Here is a 16,730-nt window from a genome sequence, read left to right on the forward strand (position 1 = left end):
GTCACGTAGGCTTTTCTGTGAGAGCCCGGGTGGGCGGAGATAATGAGCAGACTGCAGCACACACAGTGACTCACTCACTTGTTGTTTTTTTGTTGTGTGTCACACTTAAATTGGTCTCTGTACCCAGGGATCTAAAATCGTGGGACACACAACAAAAAACACTGATTCAATTAAATTTTCTTTATATAGCGCCAAATCACAACAGTTATCTCACAGCGCTTTTCATAAAAGAGCAGGTCTAGAGCGTACTCTATGATGTTATTTACAGGGGGGGAGAGAGAGAGAGAGAGAGAATTAATAGTAAATAATTAGTTAATGATTATAATAACAATAGTTGTTGCAGCAGATGGTGTCGTTCACGGGGGCAGCAGGTGACTCGCAACCACAGATCCAGACTCCAGAGCCAGAAAACCTGCAGGAAGTGATAGGAGAGAGGAGAGGGACGAGAAAGCACAAGACTACCAGAAAGGGGAGAAGTTGTGTTAGTAACATGCAATAATGGGATGAGGTTGCATACAGAGGGAGAGAAAGTAGAGGAGAGAGGAGCTCAGTGCATCATGGGAAATCCCCCGGCAGTCTAGGCCTATAGCAGCATAACTAAGGGATGGTTCAGGACTCACCTGAGCCAGCCCTAACTATAAGCTTTATCAAAGAGGAAAGTCTTAAGCCTACTCTTAAATGTGGAGATGGTGTCTGCCTCCTGAACCCAAACTGGAACCTGGTTCCACAGGAGAGGAGCTTGATAGCTGAACGCTCTGGCTCCTAGTCTACTTTTGGAGACTCTAGGAACCACAAGTAACCCTGCATTCTGGGAGCGCAGTGTTCTGGTGGGGTAGTAAGGTACTATGAGCTCTTTAAGATAAGATGGTGCCTGACCATTAAGAGCTTTGTAGGTAAGAAGAATGATTTTAAATTCTATTCTGGATTTTACTGGAAGCCAATGCAGAGAAGCTAAAACAGGAGAAATGTGGGCTGTTTCTCAATCTGCATTCTTGTCTGTTCTTGTGAAACGTCATCAGTCGCAGCCAAAGTACTGTTCCAGTTCAAAAGTCCGCATCAAGCCTAAGTACAGTCAAATATATATAGTAGTTTTTAAGAGTTTTTAATGTCGGAATATAGTTGTTTAAACTACAAACATTTGGTTGATTTCTCAAGACAGAGCTGATTTAAAAAAACGTTTTCAGAGATGTGAGGTCCCGCCCGCTAGCGGTCCGGGCGTCATCAAGTCCGCTGCTGTTCCAATTGCTGAATGACTGACTGCGTGCTCCCGTTCCTGGAAGTTTGTACTCCCGAGCCGAACTTGCCAAGTCCGAGCTTTAAAGTACAGAAGTCCGAACTTGGCGAACTCTGTAATAAGAAACCGCCATGATCTCTTTTCCTGGTTCCTGTCAGAACACGTGCTGCAGCATTCTGGATCAGCTGAAGAGTCTTAATGGACTTTTTCGAGCAGCCTGATAATAAGGAATTGCAGTAATCCAGCCTAGAAGTAACAAATGCATGGACTAGTTTTTCTGCATCATTTTCAGACAGGATGTTCCTGATTTTCGCAATATTACGTAGGTGAAAAAAGGCGGTCCTTGAAATTTGCTTAATGTGGGACTTAAACGACATGTCCTGATCAAAGAGAACCCCAATATTCCTCACAGTGGTGCTGGAGGCCAGGGCGATGCCATCAAGGGAAACTATATCTTTAGATAATGCGTCACAGAGGTGCTTAGGTGCTTAGATATAGGTCTATAGTTGGCTAAAACATCCGGATCAAGTTTGGGCTTTTTCAGAAGAGGTTTAATTACAGCTACTTTAAAGTACTGTGGTACATAGCCTGTTGATAAAGATAGATTGATCATATCTAGTATAGAAGTGCTGACTAAGGGTAAAACATCTTTAAGCAACCTAGTCGGGATGGGGTCTAAGAGGCAGGTTGATGGTTTAGATGAAGAAATTATTGAAGTTAGTTGGTAAAGATTGAGGGAAGCAAAACAGTCTAAACATATATCTGGTTCTACAGCTGTTTCTAAGGTTCCTGAGTTAAGAGATAAGTCGGTGCCAGTTGAGGGCAGGTCTTGGTGAATTTTGTCTCTAATAGCTAGAATTTTATCATTAAAGAAGCTCATGAAGTCGTAACTACTGAGAGTTATGGGAATACTTGGCTCAATAGAGCTGTGACTCTCTGTCAGCCTGGCTACAGTGCTGAAAAGAAACCTGGGGTTGTTCCTATTTTCCTCTATTAATGACGAGTAGTACGCTGCTCTGGCATTACGGAGGGCCTTCCTATAAGTTTTAAGACTATCTTGCCAAATTAAACGAGAATTTTCCACTTTGGTGGAACACCAATTCCTCTCAAGTTTCCGCGATATTTGCTTTAATTTGCGAGTTTCAGTATTATACCATGGAGCTAACCGTCTTTGTTTTAGTATTTTCTTTTTTAGAGGGGCTACAGAGTCGAGTGTCATTCGCAGCGAGCCTGCAGCACTATCAACAAGATGATCGATTTGGGAGGGACTGAAATTAGCATAGGAGTCCTCCGTTACTTTGTGATTTGATAATGAATTTAGAGCTGATGGAATTGCATCCTTAAATTTAGCTACAGCACTATCAGACAGACATCTTGTATAGAAATTTTTGCCTAATGGCGTGCACCGAAAATGAATCATCCAAAAACTGCAAAATAGCACTTTCGGGGTTTTACTGAACAATTGCGTATCAAATTGGGTCGGACTTGATGAGTTTAGCGCAAGTATACACACGTGACAGCGGTTTTCAAAAAAGTGTCTGTACAGTATGGACTATTTTGACTATTTAATTTATGCAATGGTGAAAAAAATGAGAATGTACTTGTTTGGTATTCGGCAATTTTTTTCATTATATTTGGTTTCAGCTTTGGCCAAGAATTTTTATTTCTGTGCATCCCTAGCTGAGAGTCTAGCTCCGCACCTGCTTCTAATTATTACTTATATGGTCTCACCTAGGCTTTAATGTATTTTTAATTTCATGTTTTTCACCTGTTCATGTATTTTCTATGTCTGTATTTTATACATTTTTACATGTACTTAACTGCTGGTTTTATTGTAAAGTGTCTTTGAGTGTCCTGAAAAGCACTATAGAAATAAAATTTATTATTATTATAGAGAAAATCAATGTGAATATAGGGCTGGGCGATATGGCCTAAAAATAAAATCTCCGATTTTATTTACTTTAATTCAATTTACGATTTTTTCCGATTTCCCCCCCTACTTAAGGAAAGCAATAAGGTTTGTTGGTCAGTGCGGCTTTGTTCATCGCGGAGAGACTGGCATTTTTCATATTCGGCTGGATGTCTCTGTTTCAGGTGTTGGAATAGGTTTGTGGTGCTGCTGCCTTTCACTGCGATAGGCTTTAGGCAAATGTTGCAGCGTGGTGTCTGTTGTTCCACATCTGTCGCAGCAAACCCATACCAGTTCCAAACAACAGATGACTTTATTCCTTTCTTGGGAACAAACTTCCCGCTCTCACCGGTAGCCATTTTGTCGCTTGCTGTTGCTGTTTAGTGTATGATGTTGTCGCTATGGGAAACGAACACTACGGAAACCCCGGGGAGCCAAAAATGTGCTATTACACAAAAACTCGATTTACTTATTTTTTAAATCGCCCGCAACAAAAAATTCGAATTAATTCATTCAATCGATTTTTCGCCCAGGCCTATGTGAATACGTATGGTATGATTTTAAAAATGGCTGGCAGTAATGCAAATGTGCAAAAGCTTTAAGGAATTTGCTGCAGGAAGTGTAGCAGCTGACTAAGGGATGATTACTGTGCCATTCGTTGTCAGTTTCTTTGGTTTCTAAGAAATAATTGGAACAAATGTATTTCATTTTCACTTATCAGTTTGGCTAAAATAGTTTAATGTTAATGAATTAGTTTTCTTTCTAATGAGGTGTGTGTGTGTGTGTGTGTGTGTGTGTGTGTGTGTGTGTATAGTTTGACTATGCGGCCCTGGCAGCCAAGCTGTTCGAGTTAGCCAGTCGGAGCAGCACACCCAGTCACAACAGACAGAGACTCTACAAAATCATCAAAGTGTGAGTAGATGCTCCAACACTATACTGTGTGTGTGAAGTGAACAGGCTTTATATAGCAAGCTGCTTTAATGAGGGAATACCCCTACCATTGAAAAGCCTGTGTGTCATGTTTGTTATTTACCATTGTTTGCAAAGTTTACCTTTTTGGGATTTAAGATTAAAGGTCTGTTTAATTTAAGGATAGTTGTGCTATTTTAGGCCCGGCTCCATGCAGTTCAAGTAATCTTATATCAGATCAAGCTATATTTGATCTGATATAAGAGTACTGTTTTGTTTTTTTTTCTCCAGATGAAAGCATGCATTATGAGGGAAGTTATTGTTTATCTAGTACATTCAATCTCCAGAATAATAGGATATTAATTACATTAACTGTGCTGTTAATCAGAATCAGCCTTATTGACAATATTTTGAGGATAAGCTCATTGTCACCCAAAGAAAGCTATTGATTTTTTTTTTTTTTTTCGTTAAATCCTGCATGCATGTGGTATTTATTCATTCTGCCCCATGAATGATCTCTGTGAATTGAAACTAATCATTTTTCATACTTCTCTCTCACCCTGTTTTGTGTATGGCAGACTACGTGACCTCAGTGAAGGTAGGAGCTGATGAACGATGATCATAATGTCTTTCTTCACACTTGGTTTCATATTTATGAAAACTGGATAATTGTTCTTTGACCTTGTCCTTTTTCACTCTGCCTGCTTGGATTTCCTCTCAGGCATCTTTCCTCAGGATGAGTATCCAGAGGAGGTGTCCACTGATGAGGATGATGAAATGTTTGGCAGCAGGAAGAGGATAAAGAGAAGCGATGGTCACCTGGAGAAGGATGTTGAGACGCCAGCAGCCAAGAAAAGTAAAGGTATGTGATGTTGGCACATTAACCTCCTGTCCATGCAGGCAGGAGGTTTTATTTCAGCTCCTGAAACAGTGAGTCGTTGCCACGTTTTTTTTTTTGTTTGTTTGTTTTTTCATTTATGGTTGTGAACTGAGTGTTCACACCCCCAAAATCAGTCAGTCTAGGGGAAACACAGCTTAGTCCCTATATTGCGAGGTGGCAGGCTATGTAGCAGTTCACAGCTGGATTCTCATGTGATCTATTACCATGAAATCATTTTACATATACTGTTACACCAGATCACCCATCCCTTCTTGTTAAGAACAGTTTATTGAAGTTGAACTGAAATTTGAATTCTCCTCACTTTTTGTGCAAGGAATTATAGACCACGATGAAAGGGAATCTAATGCATATATATTTTGTAAATGCATCATCTCCTACAAATGTCAAGATTCAAGATTTCTTTGTTATTCCACAGTACACTATAGTACGAAATAACATGCAGAGTTCACAGCTTAAAAATATAGCACAGAAACAAACACCGTAGAAATACGAGATATTGGCTATATAAAATAAAAATGCTTATATGGGTGTGTGCAGCATGTAGAGTGATAAATATACAATGTTTAAAAAAGTGGGAGAATAAATATACATATTTAAAATAGTGCAGTTGAAGAATAAGGTGCAAACAGATAATTATGTACATGTAGTGTTTCACATTGATTAGTCTGTTTTATTGGGGTTTAGTGTTCAATAGTCTGGCAGCAGAGGGGAAGAAGCTGTTTTTGAACCATGCAGTCCAGGTTCTCAGACTGTGGTACCTCCTGCCAGAGGGGAGGGGGGGAAAGGGTCTGTGGCCAGGGTGAGCAGGGTCTTTGATGATGCCCTTTGCTTTTGATGGGCAGAGCAGTCCCAATAGTCCGCTCAGCTATCCTCACCACAGTTACAGTTCCCAAACCACAGAGAAATGTTGCTGGTCAGAACACTCTCAATGGAGCCCCTGTAGAAAGTGGTCGGGATGGATGGACTGAGTTGGGCCCTCTTCAAAAATGTTAATAGGCTACAATTTGTTGATTTTGATGTTCCTTTTTTATCAAGCTTACACAGTGCTTGTTCTGTAGTTGTGTGTCCCTAGTGGGCACTAGGCACTATATTATTTACACAGTTTTTCAGTTGGACTGCCCCTAAACGTCCATTATGTTAGTCGAATCAATGCACTTCCTTCTAGAGACAGAGAGAGGCGGGGCAAGCCCAGGTGTGGGGAGAAGAGAATTCCGAGGCAGTGCAAAGCATACTTAAAAACAATAAGAACAAGTTTGTGGTCATTAAAACCTGCTTTCACAGGGTGGTATGATGTGAAAATTGTCAGCCATCGTCGATGGACAATGGCATCATCTATCGGTCCAACCCTAATGTTAACTGCGGTGTTGTCGGAGAGCGCCTCGGGAGCGCGCACAGAGCTGCATCTGACCCGGTGTCTTCACATTAAAAGCAGAATAGTGGCTGATGCAAGCAGAGAAAACAGGCGTGTGCTTCATTTGTAAGTGAGGTTAGAGCCCATTGACAATAAGGCAGTGAAAATTTGATTTACTAAGAAGTCATTTTTATTGAAAAACTACAAATAGCCCCTTTATATGAAACTGTCCTCACTAAAAAAAACCAGTGTGTTTGTATAAGAGAGAGCGTGTGTGCTGATGAGAAGATCAACTCCCAACTCTTTAATTCAGTTTAGTTTTATAGATCCAATTTATCATTGCACCTTTCATATAGAGCAGGTCTAGACCGTACTTTCTGTAATATTATTTAGTCATATTAGTAATGTTGGGTTTAGTCCACTATTAGGAGACAGCCCTAATTAGGGCAGATCACTTTTTTTAACAAGGCATTGAAATGTGAATCTTGAAGTTAAGTGTTTAAAATGAGATTTAAGGTGAGAACAGAAATTTTAATGAATGTGAGAACAGCATTCTCTTGTCAGACTCTGAACTTCTCTGCAGAATAATGTACGTGCAAACACACAAATGTGTTTATTAACAATAATCAAACTAGGCTCAGGGACTAGGCCAACATATAGGACCTTGAATATTTCAATACTAAAAACTGTTCTGACTGGATACTTTTTACTTGACAAGGATCTGTTGGATTTACTACAAAGTACTCCACTGATTTTAACCAGTCAGAATGTCTGTAATTGGAGACTATAAAAACGTTACCAGCTTAGACCAGTCAGCATAGAGGTCTGGGTGGACCTGCCACTTAAAATCAGTCTGTTACAGCATAGAGTATGATGTGGCTATGTAATTAGATTATATGGCTATTGCTGATAATTTTTGCCTGTGCCCTGCATATATATTTATATAACAAGTATTCTCTCAAGTTTAAGAAACTATTAATTGTATGTCATTACATGTAGGGCTCTTGATTCATAGAAAACTCAATTAAGTGTTTTTTTTCATCAGTTAAGGAGAAATTTATACATTTTTACAGTTGTTGGAAATAAAGTGATGAGTTTCAGAGACACTTCCAACACCAAATGTGAAGAATACTTCCTGTCCAGGGATATTTATCCTTCCTAGACCTACAGAGATTCACTTAAGTGTCCAAATAAGGTTATTGTTCACCCCTTTATAAACATGTGAAGAGTCTGTTGGTGTCATTCAAGCCGCATGCAACCTTTTCTCCATAGAGTCAGCCTGTCTGTAATGGAAAAAATAATACAAGAGATTGAGATAATCTCAACCTTGGGTTACCTAACAAAAGGATAACAGTGCATCATTATCAAAGCAGCTGTGTCAGTCAGTCGACCAAAAGCAGGCACAGAAGAGAGACAAGGTCAGCCTACAGTCTTGTAGGGACCTTTGGCTTCCTTTAGCTCTGCAATTGACCCTATCATGACTTGGGGAAACCTGTGTCATAGTACCCCTAAATTCCCTAAACAGTGACCAACTAGAGTTGTCGTCATAATTAGAAATTACAACATATTACTAGCTGGTAAATGTCCCATATCTTGTCTGTTTAAATGTCTACATTTTGTCTTGTGAAAGCTTTCTTTTAATGATGAAACATTTTTTGTGTGAGAAACTGATCTGTGTCTCTGCTAATTCAGGCAAGAAAAATGAGGCATCCACACCCAACAAGCAAAACAAGGACCTGGGAAAAGATGACAATGAATCAGCTGACCTAACTGCAAAGAAAAAGAGGAAGAAGAAGAAAAAAAAAGCAGGGCATGGCGGAAGTGCAGGTAGTGAGGAAAATGAGGAGCAGATTGTGGCTCAAAGTTCAATTGAAGAGACTGAAGGATGTCTGGAATATTCTCAAGGTTTAGGAAAGGATGCGCAGATGCAAAGCTCATCCCCATTTGTAAAAGTCACAGAGAAAGCAACTCCAGAGAGTCAGTCAGAAACTCTGCTCCTCAAGAAACAGCTTTCAGTTTCCGTCACAGAGGAAACCAGCCTACCTACTCCCTGCACAACTGACAACAAGGACCCATCTGAAAAATTATCAAAGAAGAATTTAACAGGGGGGACTTGTGAGTTCACAGAGGCAGCCGGGGAGCAGAAGACTCCTGTTAGAATAGAGCCGAAGATGTCCTCTGAATCCAGTGCGCCAGTCTCAGGACAGAAGAAAAAAAAGAAGGGCCTGAAGGCTAAGTTACAAACAGATGGGCAGGCAGTCATGACTGAATCGCAGCTTAATGCAGAAACAGAGATTACACCAGTAAGTAGTGAGCAGTCAGCAGAAAGAAACATGACAGCACCTGAGACTAATGCTACAACCCCTGCCAAGAAGAAAAAGAAGGGCCTGAAGGCTAAGAAAAATCTTGAGGAGGTTGGTGGTGAATCACAGGTTAATGGTGTAAGCACAGAATCAGATTTCCCCTCAGTATCTTGTGAGGATTCAGCAGATGTCCCAACCATCAGACTTGAGCTGACTGATTCTACAATTCCAGTTAACAAGAGAAAGAAAAAGAACCTCAAGGCTGACGTAGCACAAAAGATTGTGGCTGCCGCACAGCTGGAGGTAGAGGAAAGATACACTGACGCTGAAATCACATCAGCTGTTGAGGAAGCATCACAGGATATCACCGCAGTGCCACTTAAAAAGAGGACAAAGAAAAGGGGTAAGCAGGAGGATACAACACTCATAAAGTTAGCTGCTGCAGATGAAACTACTGTAACCCCACTGAAGATGACAAGAAAAAAGACTCAAAAAGATTCTAAGATTACAGTTGAAGATGAAGGAGCAGCTGTGGAAACCCCTCAGGTGGGAGATGCTGAGAAACTGCTGTTTGAAAGCACCGTCACAACACCAGCAAAGAAGAAGAAAAAGACTCAGAAGCCGACACCAGCCCAGGTGGATGACATCAAAGATCAGCCGCATGGAAGTGTAGATGCAGAGCTCCCACTAGATGGAATGGAGGTGTTCTCTTCCTCAAAGAAACTGGCCAAGAAGAAGAAGAGGAAGGTCCCTGTGATGTTTGAGTTTGAGGCCGATGAGCTGGAGGCAGCTGCACAAGAGACTGCATCTATCAATGGCCATGCAGAAGAGACTGTGGCCAAGAAGGCAAAACTTTGCACTGTGAGTATTTAATAAGGTTAAATAATTCAGATGAGATTAGACAATATCAGGCTTTCTGAAAGCACTGAGAAATAATTAACTTCTAAACTGATTTTCCATTTCAGGATGTTTTAGAGCCGTCCACACCTCTGAGCACTAAAAAGTCAAAAAAGAAGGCGAAGACTTCCTCAGGGTCACCTTCTGACTTTATTACCTTTCAGAGCAGTGCCGCTGTCCCCACACCCCTCTTTTGCAAAACCAAGGGAAGCTCCAGCACCCCGCTGTCCAGCAAGAAGGTAAAAGTGATGGACGTTGGTTCACACACATTACAACAAAGCTCTGTGATGTGTATCCCAAGATAAGTCTTAGAGGTTGCTAAATGACTAACAGTATAATAATAATTAGGCTACATCAAATTATATTCTCTTTTGTTACCTCTGCAGACCACCAAATATTCATACTCTACATTTTAAAGGCAAAGAGCCAAAAATTTGGGAGCCATTGCACTAGATGTCAAAAAAATTAATCTTGAAAAAATCTTGGTGGAAGGTTCTGTTTCATTCACCAGGACTGCCTGACTGGAAATCCATGTCTCTGGCAGTCATACACAATTCATAGAACTGTAATTTACATATGTTACTCCCATTTGGATTGGTTGTAGTTTACGGAGTTGAATGAAGCCGTTGGGGAAGATCTACATCCTTCATAGTACTCGGGCACATCCGTGTGCTGGTGCTCTCCATTGCATCTGCTGCCTAACTTTACCTAGTAGTTAAAACATGGATGGCGCTCCGCCACCATATTGGGTCGCAGTTATGTGAGTGAAACGAGCCGTTGCACTGCCGGTGGTGACTGTGATATTGATTATAACTAACACTCATGAGATGGATGACTTTCACCAAAATTTCTTATTTGTGTGAAGTGTAAGCATGATGTGAGCAGATCAGGGCCCTGTACTACCATGCAGGTTCAATATACCAGGATATCTGTTCATTGTCTGGCTTCACTAAACCGTATTATCGCAATCACACTAAAGTGCAGTTTATACTTCTGCGTTTAATCGACGGCATAGCCTCTGCGTAGCCCCCTACCCTATGCTGTAGCCGACGCGGACTGTTAAGAACTGTGATTGGTCGGCTGGGTAGCAATGCCTCCGAGCCGAAAGGAAGTGCCCGTGCTTTGTAGTAACTTTTACTATCAGCCAAAACGGCGGCTGTAACACGGTGGATCAATATATTTGAGTGTCACAACCCGAGCGAAATGACTCGTTTCACTATCAGAATGTGATCCATTCCAAAACATTTGAAAAGGCTACACCAGCCGCACATATACAATTTTACCCCCATTCATGTTAGTGGAGCGCTAAACCGGAAGTTATCCTGCTCGGCCGGCAAAAGTCAATACAGTGGATGCTGTAGCGCTACTGCCGACTAGCGTTTGGGGGGTAAAATTTGGGGGTAATTGCAGAATGACGGACACACCTATGCACAAGTATAAATGCATAGCTACGCACGTAGACCGTACACAGAGTATAAATCAAGCTTGATGTGTAAATGTCTCACATTTATACATTAATTAATGCCTACATTTATTTTTTTCAGTACTTCATGATTAACCTGCACTGTGAAAAGTGGATAGGTTGCCATGGCAACTTACGCTGCATCTCTAAACTGCTCTGAGCAAGTTATGTTTGTGGTTAACTCGAGGTTACCCTGTATATGTGGGCTACACACCACATCTGGACCCAGTGTTAATGAGATCAATTAACACATCACTTGATCAAATATGTTTAGATTTCGTCCCGACTTGTTTCATTGCTGTTACAGCTGAAATGATGTTCTTAATGCAATAGCATTACATTTATACAGGTAGCCCTGCAGCCTCGGTGATTTGGGGCCAGTTTCTGACATGTAAGACCACCTGTATAGGCTAATTTAGTGAATTATCCTATATGTCCAAAGCCGGGTAGGGGTTAATAATCTGAGAAAAACTTTTGATACAAGAAACATATTTGTGCACTAATTATTAATACAATTGATATTTTCACTAATAAGGACACGACTATAATATTAAATTAAAGGCAAGAAGTCAGTGTTACAGTTGCCCCCGGTCTCCCCTACTCCCCTGGCTGGTTTTATTACAATGGACCAAATATACAGTGGGGAGAACAAGTATTTGATACATTGCTGATTTTGCAAGTTTTCCTACTTACAAAGCATGTAGAGGTCTGTAGTTTTTATCATAGGTACACTTCAACTGTGAGAGACAAAAATCCAGAAAATCACAATGTATGAGTTTTAAATAATTAATTTGCATTTTATTGCATGACATAAGTATTTGAAAAATCAAAAGCAGAAATTAATATTTGGTACAGAAACCTTTGTTTGCAATTACAGAGGTCAAACGTTTCCTGTAGTTCTTGACCAGGTTTGCGCCCACTGCAGCAGGGATTTTGGGCCACTCCTCCATACAGACCTTCTCCAGATCCTTCAGGTTTCGGGGCTGTCGCTGGGCAATACGGGCTTTCAGCTCCCTCCAAAGATTTTCTATTGGGTTCAGGTCTGGAGACTGGCTAGGCCACTCCAGGACCTTGAGATGCTTCTTACGGAGCCACTCCTTAGTTGCCCTGGCTGTGTGTTTCGGGTCGTTGTCATGCTGGAAGACCCAGCCACGACCCATCCTCTATGCTCTTACTGAGGGAAGGAGGTTGTTCGGCAAGATCTCGCGATACATGGCGCCATCCATCCTCCCCTCATTATGGTGCAGTCGTCCATCTCCAAAGAATGTTTCCACCTCCATGCGCCACGGTTGGAATGTTGTTCTTGGGGTTGTACTCATCCATCTTCTTCCTCCAAACACGGCAAGTGGAGTTTAGAACATAAAGCTCTATTTTTCTCTCATCAGACCAAATTACCTTCTCCCATTCCTCCTCTGGATCATCCAGATGGTCACAAACTTCAGATGGGCCTGGACATGCACTGGCTTGAGCAGGGGGACCTTGCGTGTGCTGCAGGATTTTAATCCATGACGGCGTAGTGTGTTACTAATCGTTTTCTTTGAGACTGTGGTCCCAGCTCTCTTCAGGTCATTGACCAGGTCCTGCCGTGTAGTTCTGGGCTGATCCCTCACCTTCCTCATGATCATTGATGCCCCACGAGGTGAGATCTTGCATGCAGCCCCAGAACGAGGGAGATTGACCGTCATCTTGAACTTCTTCCATTTTCTAATAATTGCGCCAACAGTTGTTGCCTTCTCACCAAGCTGCTTGCTTGTTGTCCTGTAGGCCATCCCAGCCTTGTGCAGGTCTACAATTTTATCCCTGATGTCCTTACACAGCTCTCTGGTCTCAGCCATTGTGGAGAGGTTGGAGTCTGTTTGAGTGTGTGGACAGGTGTCTTTTATACAGGTAACGAGTTTAAACAGGTGCAGTTAATACAGGTAATGAGTGGAGAACAGGAGGGCTTCTTAAAGGAGAACTAACAGGTCTGTGAGAGCCGGAATTCTTACTGGTTGTTAGGTGATCAGATAATTGTCATAAAATAAAATGCAAATTAATTACTTAAAAATCATACATTGTGATTTTCTGGTTTTTTGTTAGATTCCGTCTCTCACAGTTGAAGTGTACCTATGATAAAAATTACAGACCTCTACATGCTTTGTAAGTAGGAACCTGCAAAATCAGCAGTGTATCAAATACTTGTTCTCCCCACTGTATATATAATAGTCCACAGTGCACTTCCAACAAGCCTCCCTGGCTTTGTTGGCAGCCACGGTGTTAGATTTTGCCGTGATTGTTTATTTACATTCACATCCTGACACTATCATGAGGTATTCTTCTGGGGAAAATGCAGAGCTTGCATTCAAAAAACTCTGCCTGCGTGGCTGAACCTGCCCCTTTTTTTTAAGTGAACGCGCACCAGCCCCTATGAAGTTAACACGACTCGATTAACTAACTATTTTATTCACTGCCGTAGTACCATTTAACAGTCAGTTTATCAACCCTAAGTTAGCTTGACAATCCCGAGTTAAATCTGAGTAGGTAAACTCCCTTCACAATACAGGTTACAGGTTTCTCATGGCCTAAGGACAATTTTGGGTTATTTGAATGGAAATATGTTCCTTTTTTTTACTGTCTAAATATTGACTTGATATGTTTTGGTGTGTTAATGATGGAATGTAAGTGTAGAATCTGTGAAGAACTAAGTGAAAATGATAATTTGTTTTCTGATGGTAATTATGTACTGTATGCACCACTGTGACTTCTTTTCTGTGTTTGTATTTCACAGAAGATTCAAACTCCCAAATCAGAATCCAAGAAGGTGACCTTCGGTCTCAAGAATAATAAGACCGCTGGTAAGAAATTGGATGTAATTTGATATAAGATGGCTGTCAATTTGTTTGAACTTTTAGGAAGCATATTATTAAAATAGCATCACTTGTTTTAGTGTTCAGAGTAGATTGTGTCTGACGGGATCAAAATGCACAGTATGTTATTACTGCTCACATCATAACAAAAGACTTAGTTTGATGACGTAAGCGTGGGTTCTTGGGAGTTGTTCTCTTCACACCATTGCCGCTAAGACAGTTGTGTAATACCCCTAGAGTATAAAGTCCCCCGTTTCTTCACTTGCTCTTTCTTACATTCCACAGACTGGTTGCACTCTGTATGTTTGTCTGACCCTTTGCAAAGAATAAAACCCTGAAAGACATCTGGATTAAATTCTTTATTTCAGAGGACACACTAAAGGACAAATTTTCATTTCACAACAAAAGTCATAGATGTAAACTATCAGACTAACTCTGGAGCCTGTAGGACCTATAGGTCCTACAGGAGTATTTGTAGCATGAACGCATAGTACACCGACCATGTTCTAGTAATAATGGCATTAGTAGGAACAAAAGAGCAATTAGTTAATTGATTACTCGACTTTCAACAGAAAGTGAATCCCATTGTAATCAACAATTTAGATTAATCTGTAGTTGTGTTTTTTTTTAAATTCCTAAAAATTGTTCTTCTTGTTCTACTTCAGTTTTTTCAACCGTTAGATTGTGGGTGAGAATATAAAACATAATATTAGAAGTCATTGTTGGAGTGTTTGGTTTGCTCAGTTGGTAAACTGCTGGATTTGCAGATTGTTTTCAATCTTACCCATATTTTTTTCTCTCCAACAAATGGATTCTGCAGCGACAATTTCTCATATTCATATGTTTGATCCACATCCATCAACCTACAGACGCCTTTTCATTTCCCCAGTCTCTGCTAGCAGAGGACATTTAGGGGAATCACGTTTTCTGACGGCTCTTTCAGAGGTGTGTCATGCAGGCTATAGGTTTTTTTTTTTCTACTCAGTTTACTTTCCACACTCAGATTTTATCCTGCCGGTCCGGGGATTGAACCAGCGACCTCCCGGTCACAAGCTCGCTTCTCTAACCTTTGTGTCACCACTGCCCTAGTTTTTGTGTTTTTTATTAGAAATTAAGTAGCAGCATTCTGACAGAGCTGCATGTGTCTTATTTAGAAACACCTGAGAAAGTCGAGTGGTAGTCCCACCTACTACAGATGCTGACGTGGGTCTTTAATAGTGGTTTTGAGAAATATTCCACCACAAGGTCCATTTAGTAGCTATTCATGTCTGATTAACCTCAGCTTTTAAGCCCATATGGACAAGAAGTCCTTTAAGTACTCTGGAAAAGGAAAATTACTATCGCAGATTTTCTTCCCATATTTGGAGTTTAAACAACTATATTCCTGCAAAAACGTCTATATGTGACACACGAACAGCAGTATTATAAGTTACAGTTGTGAGTTTTCTCCTCCGACATTTCCGAAATGCATTCTGGGATATCTGGCTATCTGACGTCCACACAAGTCACCACCGATGCAGGCTCGGTAAAACGGGTGGAGCGAGAACACATCCGGGTATTTGACTGTACTTGGCTTGATACAGACTTTTGAACTGAAACAGTACTTTGGCTGCGACTTACGTTTCACAAGAACACAAGTACAGACAAGAACGCAGATTGAGAAACAGCCAAAGTCTTTAATGTAATGCTGTCATTACTGTCTTAACAGTTGTTGCTGATGAAGATTATGTAACGGTGCTGCTTGTACCTTATTTATTATTTTTTTTCTTTCATTTTTCCATGTCATGCTGCAGAGTTTAGGAAGACTGATCGCAGCCTGCTGGTTAGTCCAGACGGGTCGTCACGAGTGCCCTTTGACCCGAAACAGAAACCCAGGTTTGGGGTCTTAAAGTCTCCACCTTCTGCCAGCATCAAAACAACCCCCAACGGCCACAGGAAGACCAATTCAAATACTCCAAAGAGTGCACCTAAACGGCGACCTTCTGCGGCAGACTTCTTCTAACATCCCACACTGACAGACGCAGATGTAATGCTCTCTGTGAACTCTTTAATAGACTGATTTAAAGCAAATCCTGTTTTGGAGACATGTATAGAAGAATTTTTATGTTTATCTGATATCAGTGTTACATTATGCCTATTTGAGTGACTTGATGTTTTAATAAAGTTACTTATTCTAGTTTTTCCCAGTCACAAATTTTTAGTTTGTGTGTGAAACTTGGTATATTGACTGTACTTGTATAGCACCTTTCTAGTCTTTCGATCACTTGAATCACTTTAAACTGTCACATTTACCCACATTCATACACTGATGTTAGAGCCTTCAGGAGCAATTTGGGGTTCATTCTTTGTCTTGCCCAAGGACACTTCAGACTTCTGATCAGTGGACGACTTTCTGAGGAGAGCATAAACAAAATGGCAACAACAAAACAAAAGTAAGGCAGCATTCACACCAATTTTATAATGTTGAACTATATCTATGAGATTACGTTTGTAGTTCCCTTTAAGCTACTGACAAAGCAAATTTTATATAAAAAAAATTATAAAGTGATATACACTAAATGGGTGGATAAATAAGTCAGAAATAAAACTGTTAAGCATGGTGGAGTGCAGGACAGGGAAAGTATAATCCTTGCCTTACCTTACTGCACTGGTCTTTCTGTTGTGCATTTTTCCTCTCCACCACAGTATGGAACACCAGCTAGCTCACAAACACGTGACTTCTGACACACAGACAACCACAGCCATGGATGGCCCAAAGATTTCACCCACCATCACCACCAATTTCCCGCCGGTGCAGGTGCTACTTTCATTCCCTGTGTGACACTAAAGTTTCTGTAGTGTCAGCTTCTGTTAAGCTTAAGGCCATTGTACAACATGTCAAGATACAGCGTAACGTGCGAAGTTGATGCTTCCTCTGC

The 16,730-nt window shown here is 40.9% G+C and overlaps 1 protein-coding gene across 1 annotated transcript in view; it reads left to right on the forward strand.

Annotated features, from left to right (window-relative positions):
• Positions 1-16,002, forward strand: part of LOC119903512 (ribosomal RNA processing protein 1 homolog B-like) — a 30,142-nt gene extending 14,140 nt beyond the window's left edge. Inside the window, exons 10-16 of the mRNA XM_038719747.1 lie at positions 3,958-4,055; positions 4,631-4,650; positions 4,774-4,914; positions 7,997-9,468; positions 9,573-9,743; positions 13,734-13,800; positions 15,606-16,002. Coding sequence (XP_038575675.1) covers positions 3,958-4,055; positions 4,631-4,650; positions 4,774-4,914; positions 7,997-9,468; positions 9,573-9,743; positions 13,734-13,800; positions 15,606-15,814 — 2,178 coding nt within the window. The 3' untranslated portion in view covers positions 15,815-16,002. The remainder of the gene's footprint in view (positions 1-3,957; positions 4,056-4,630; positions 4,651-4,773; positions 4,915-7,996; positions 9,469-9,572; positions 9,744-13,733; positions 13,801-15,605) is intronic.
• Positions 16,003-16,730: the final 728 nt, after the last annotated feature.

The sequence above is a fragment of the Micropterus salmoides genome, unplaced genomic scaffold (genome assembly GCF_014851395.1).
Source record: "Micropterus salmoides isolate LMB-PRFRI ecotype aquatic unplaced genomic scaffold, ASM1485139v1 Ms_hic_scaffold_15, whole genome shotgun sequence".
In the NCBI taxonomy this organism is placed as follows: domain Eukaryota; kingdom Metazoa; phylum Chordata; class Actinopteri; order Centrarchiformes; family Centrarchidae; genus Micropterus; species Micropterus salmoides.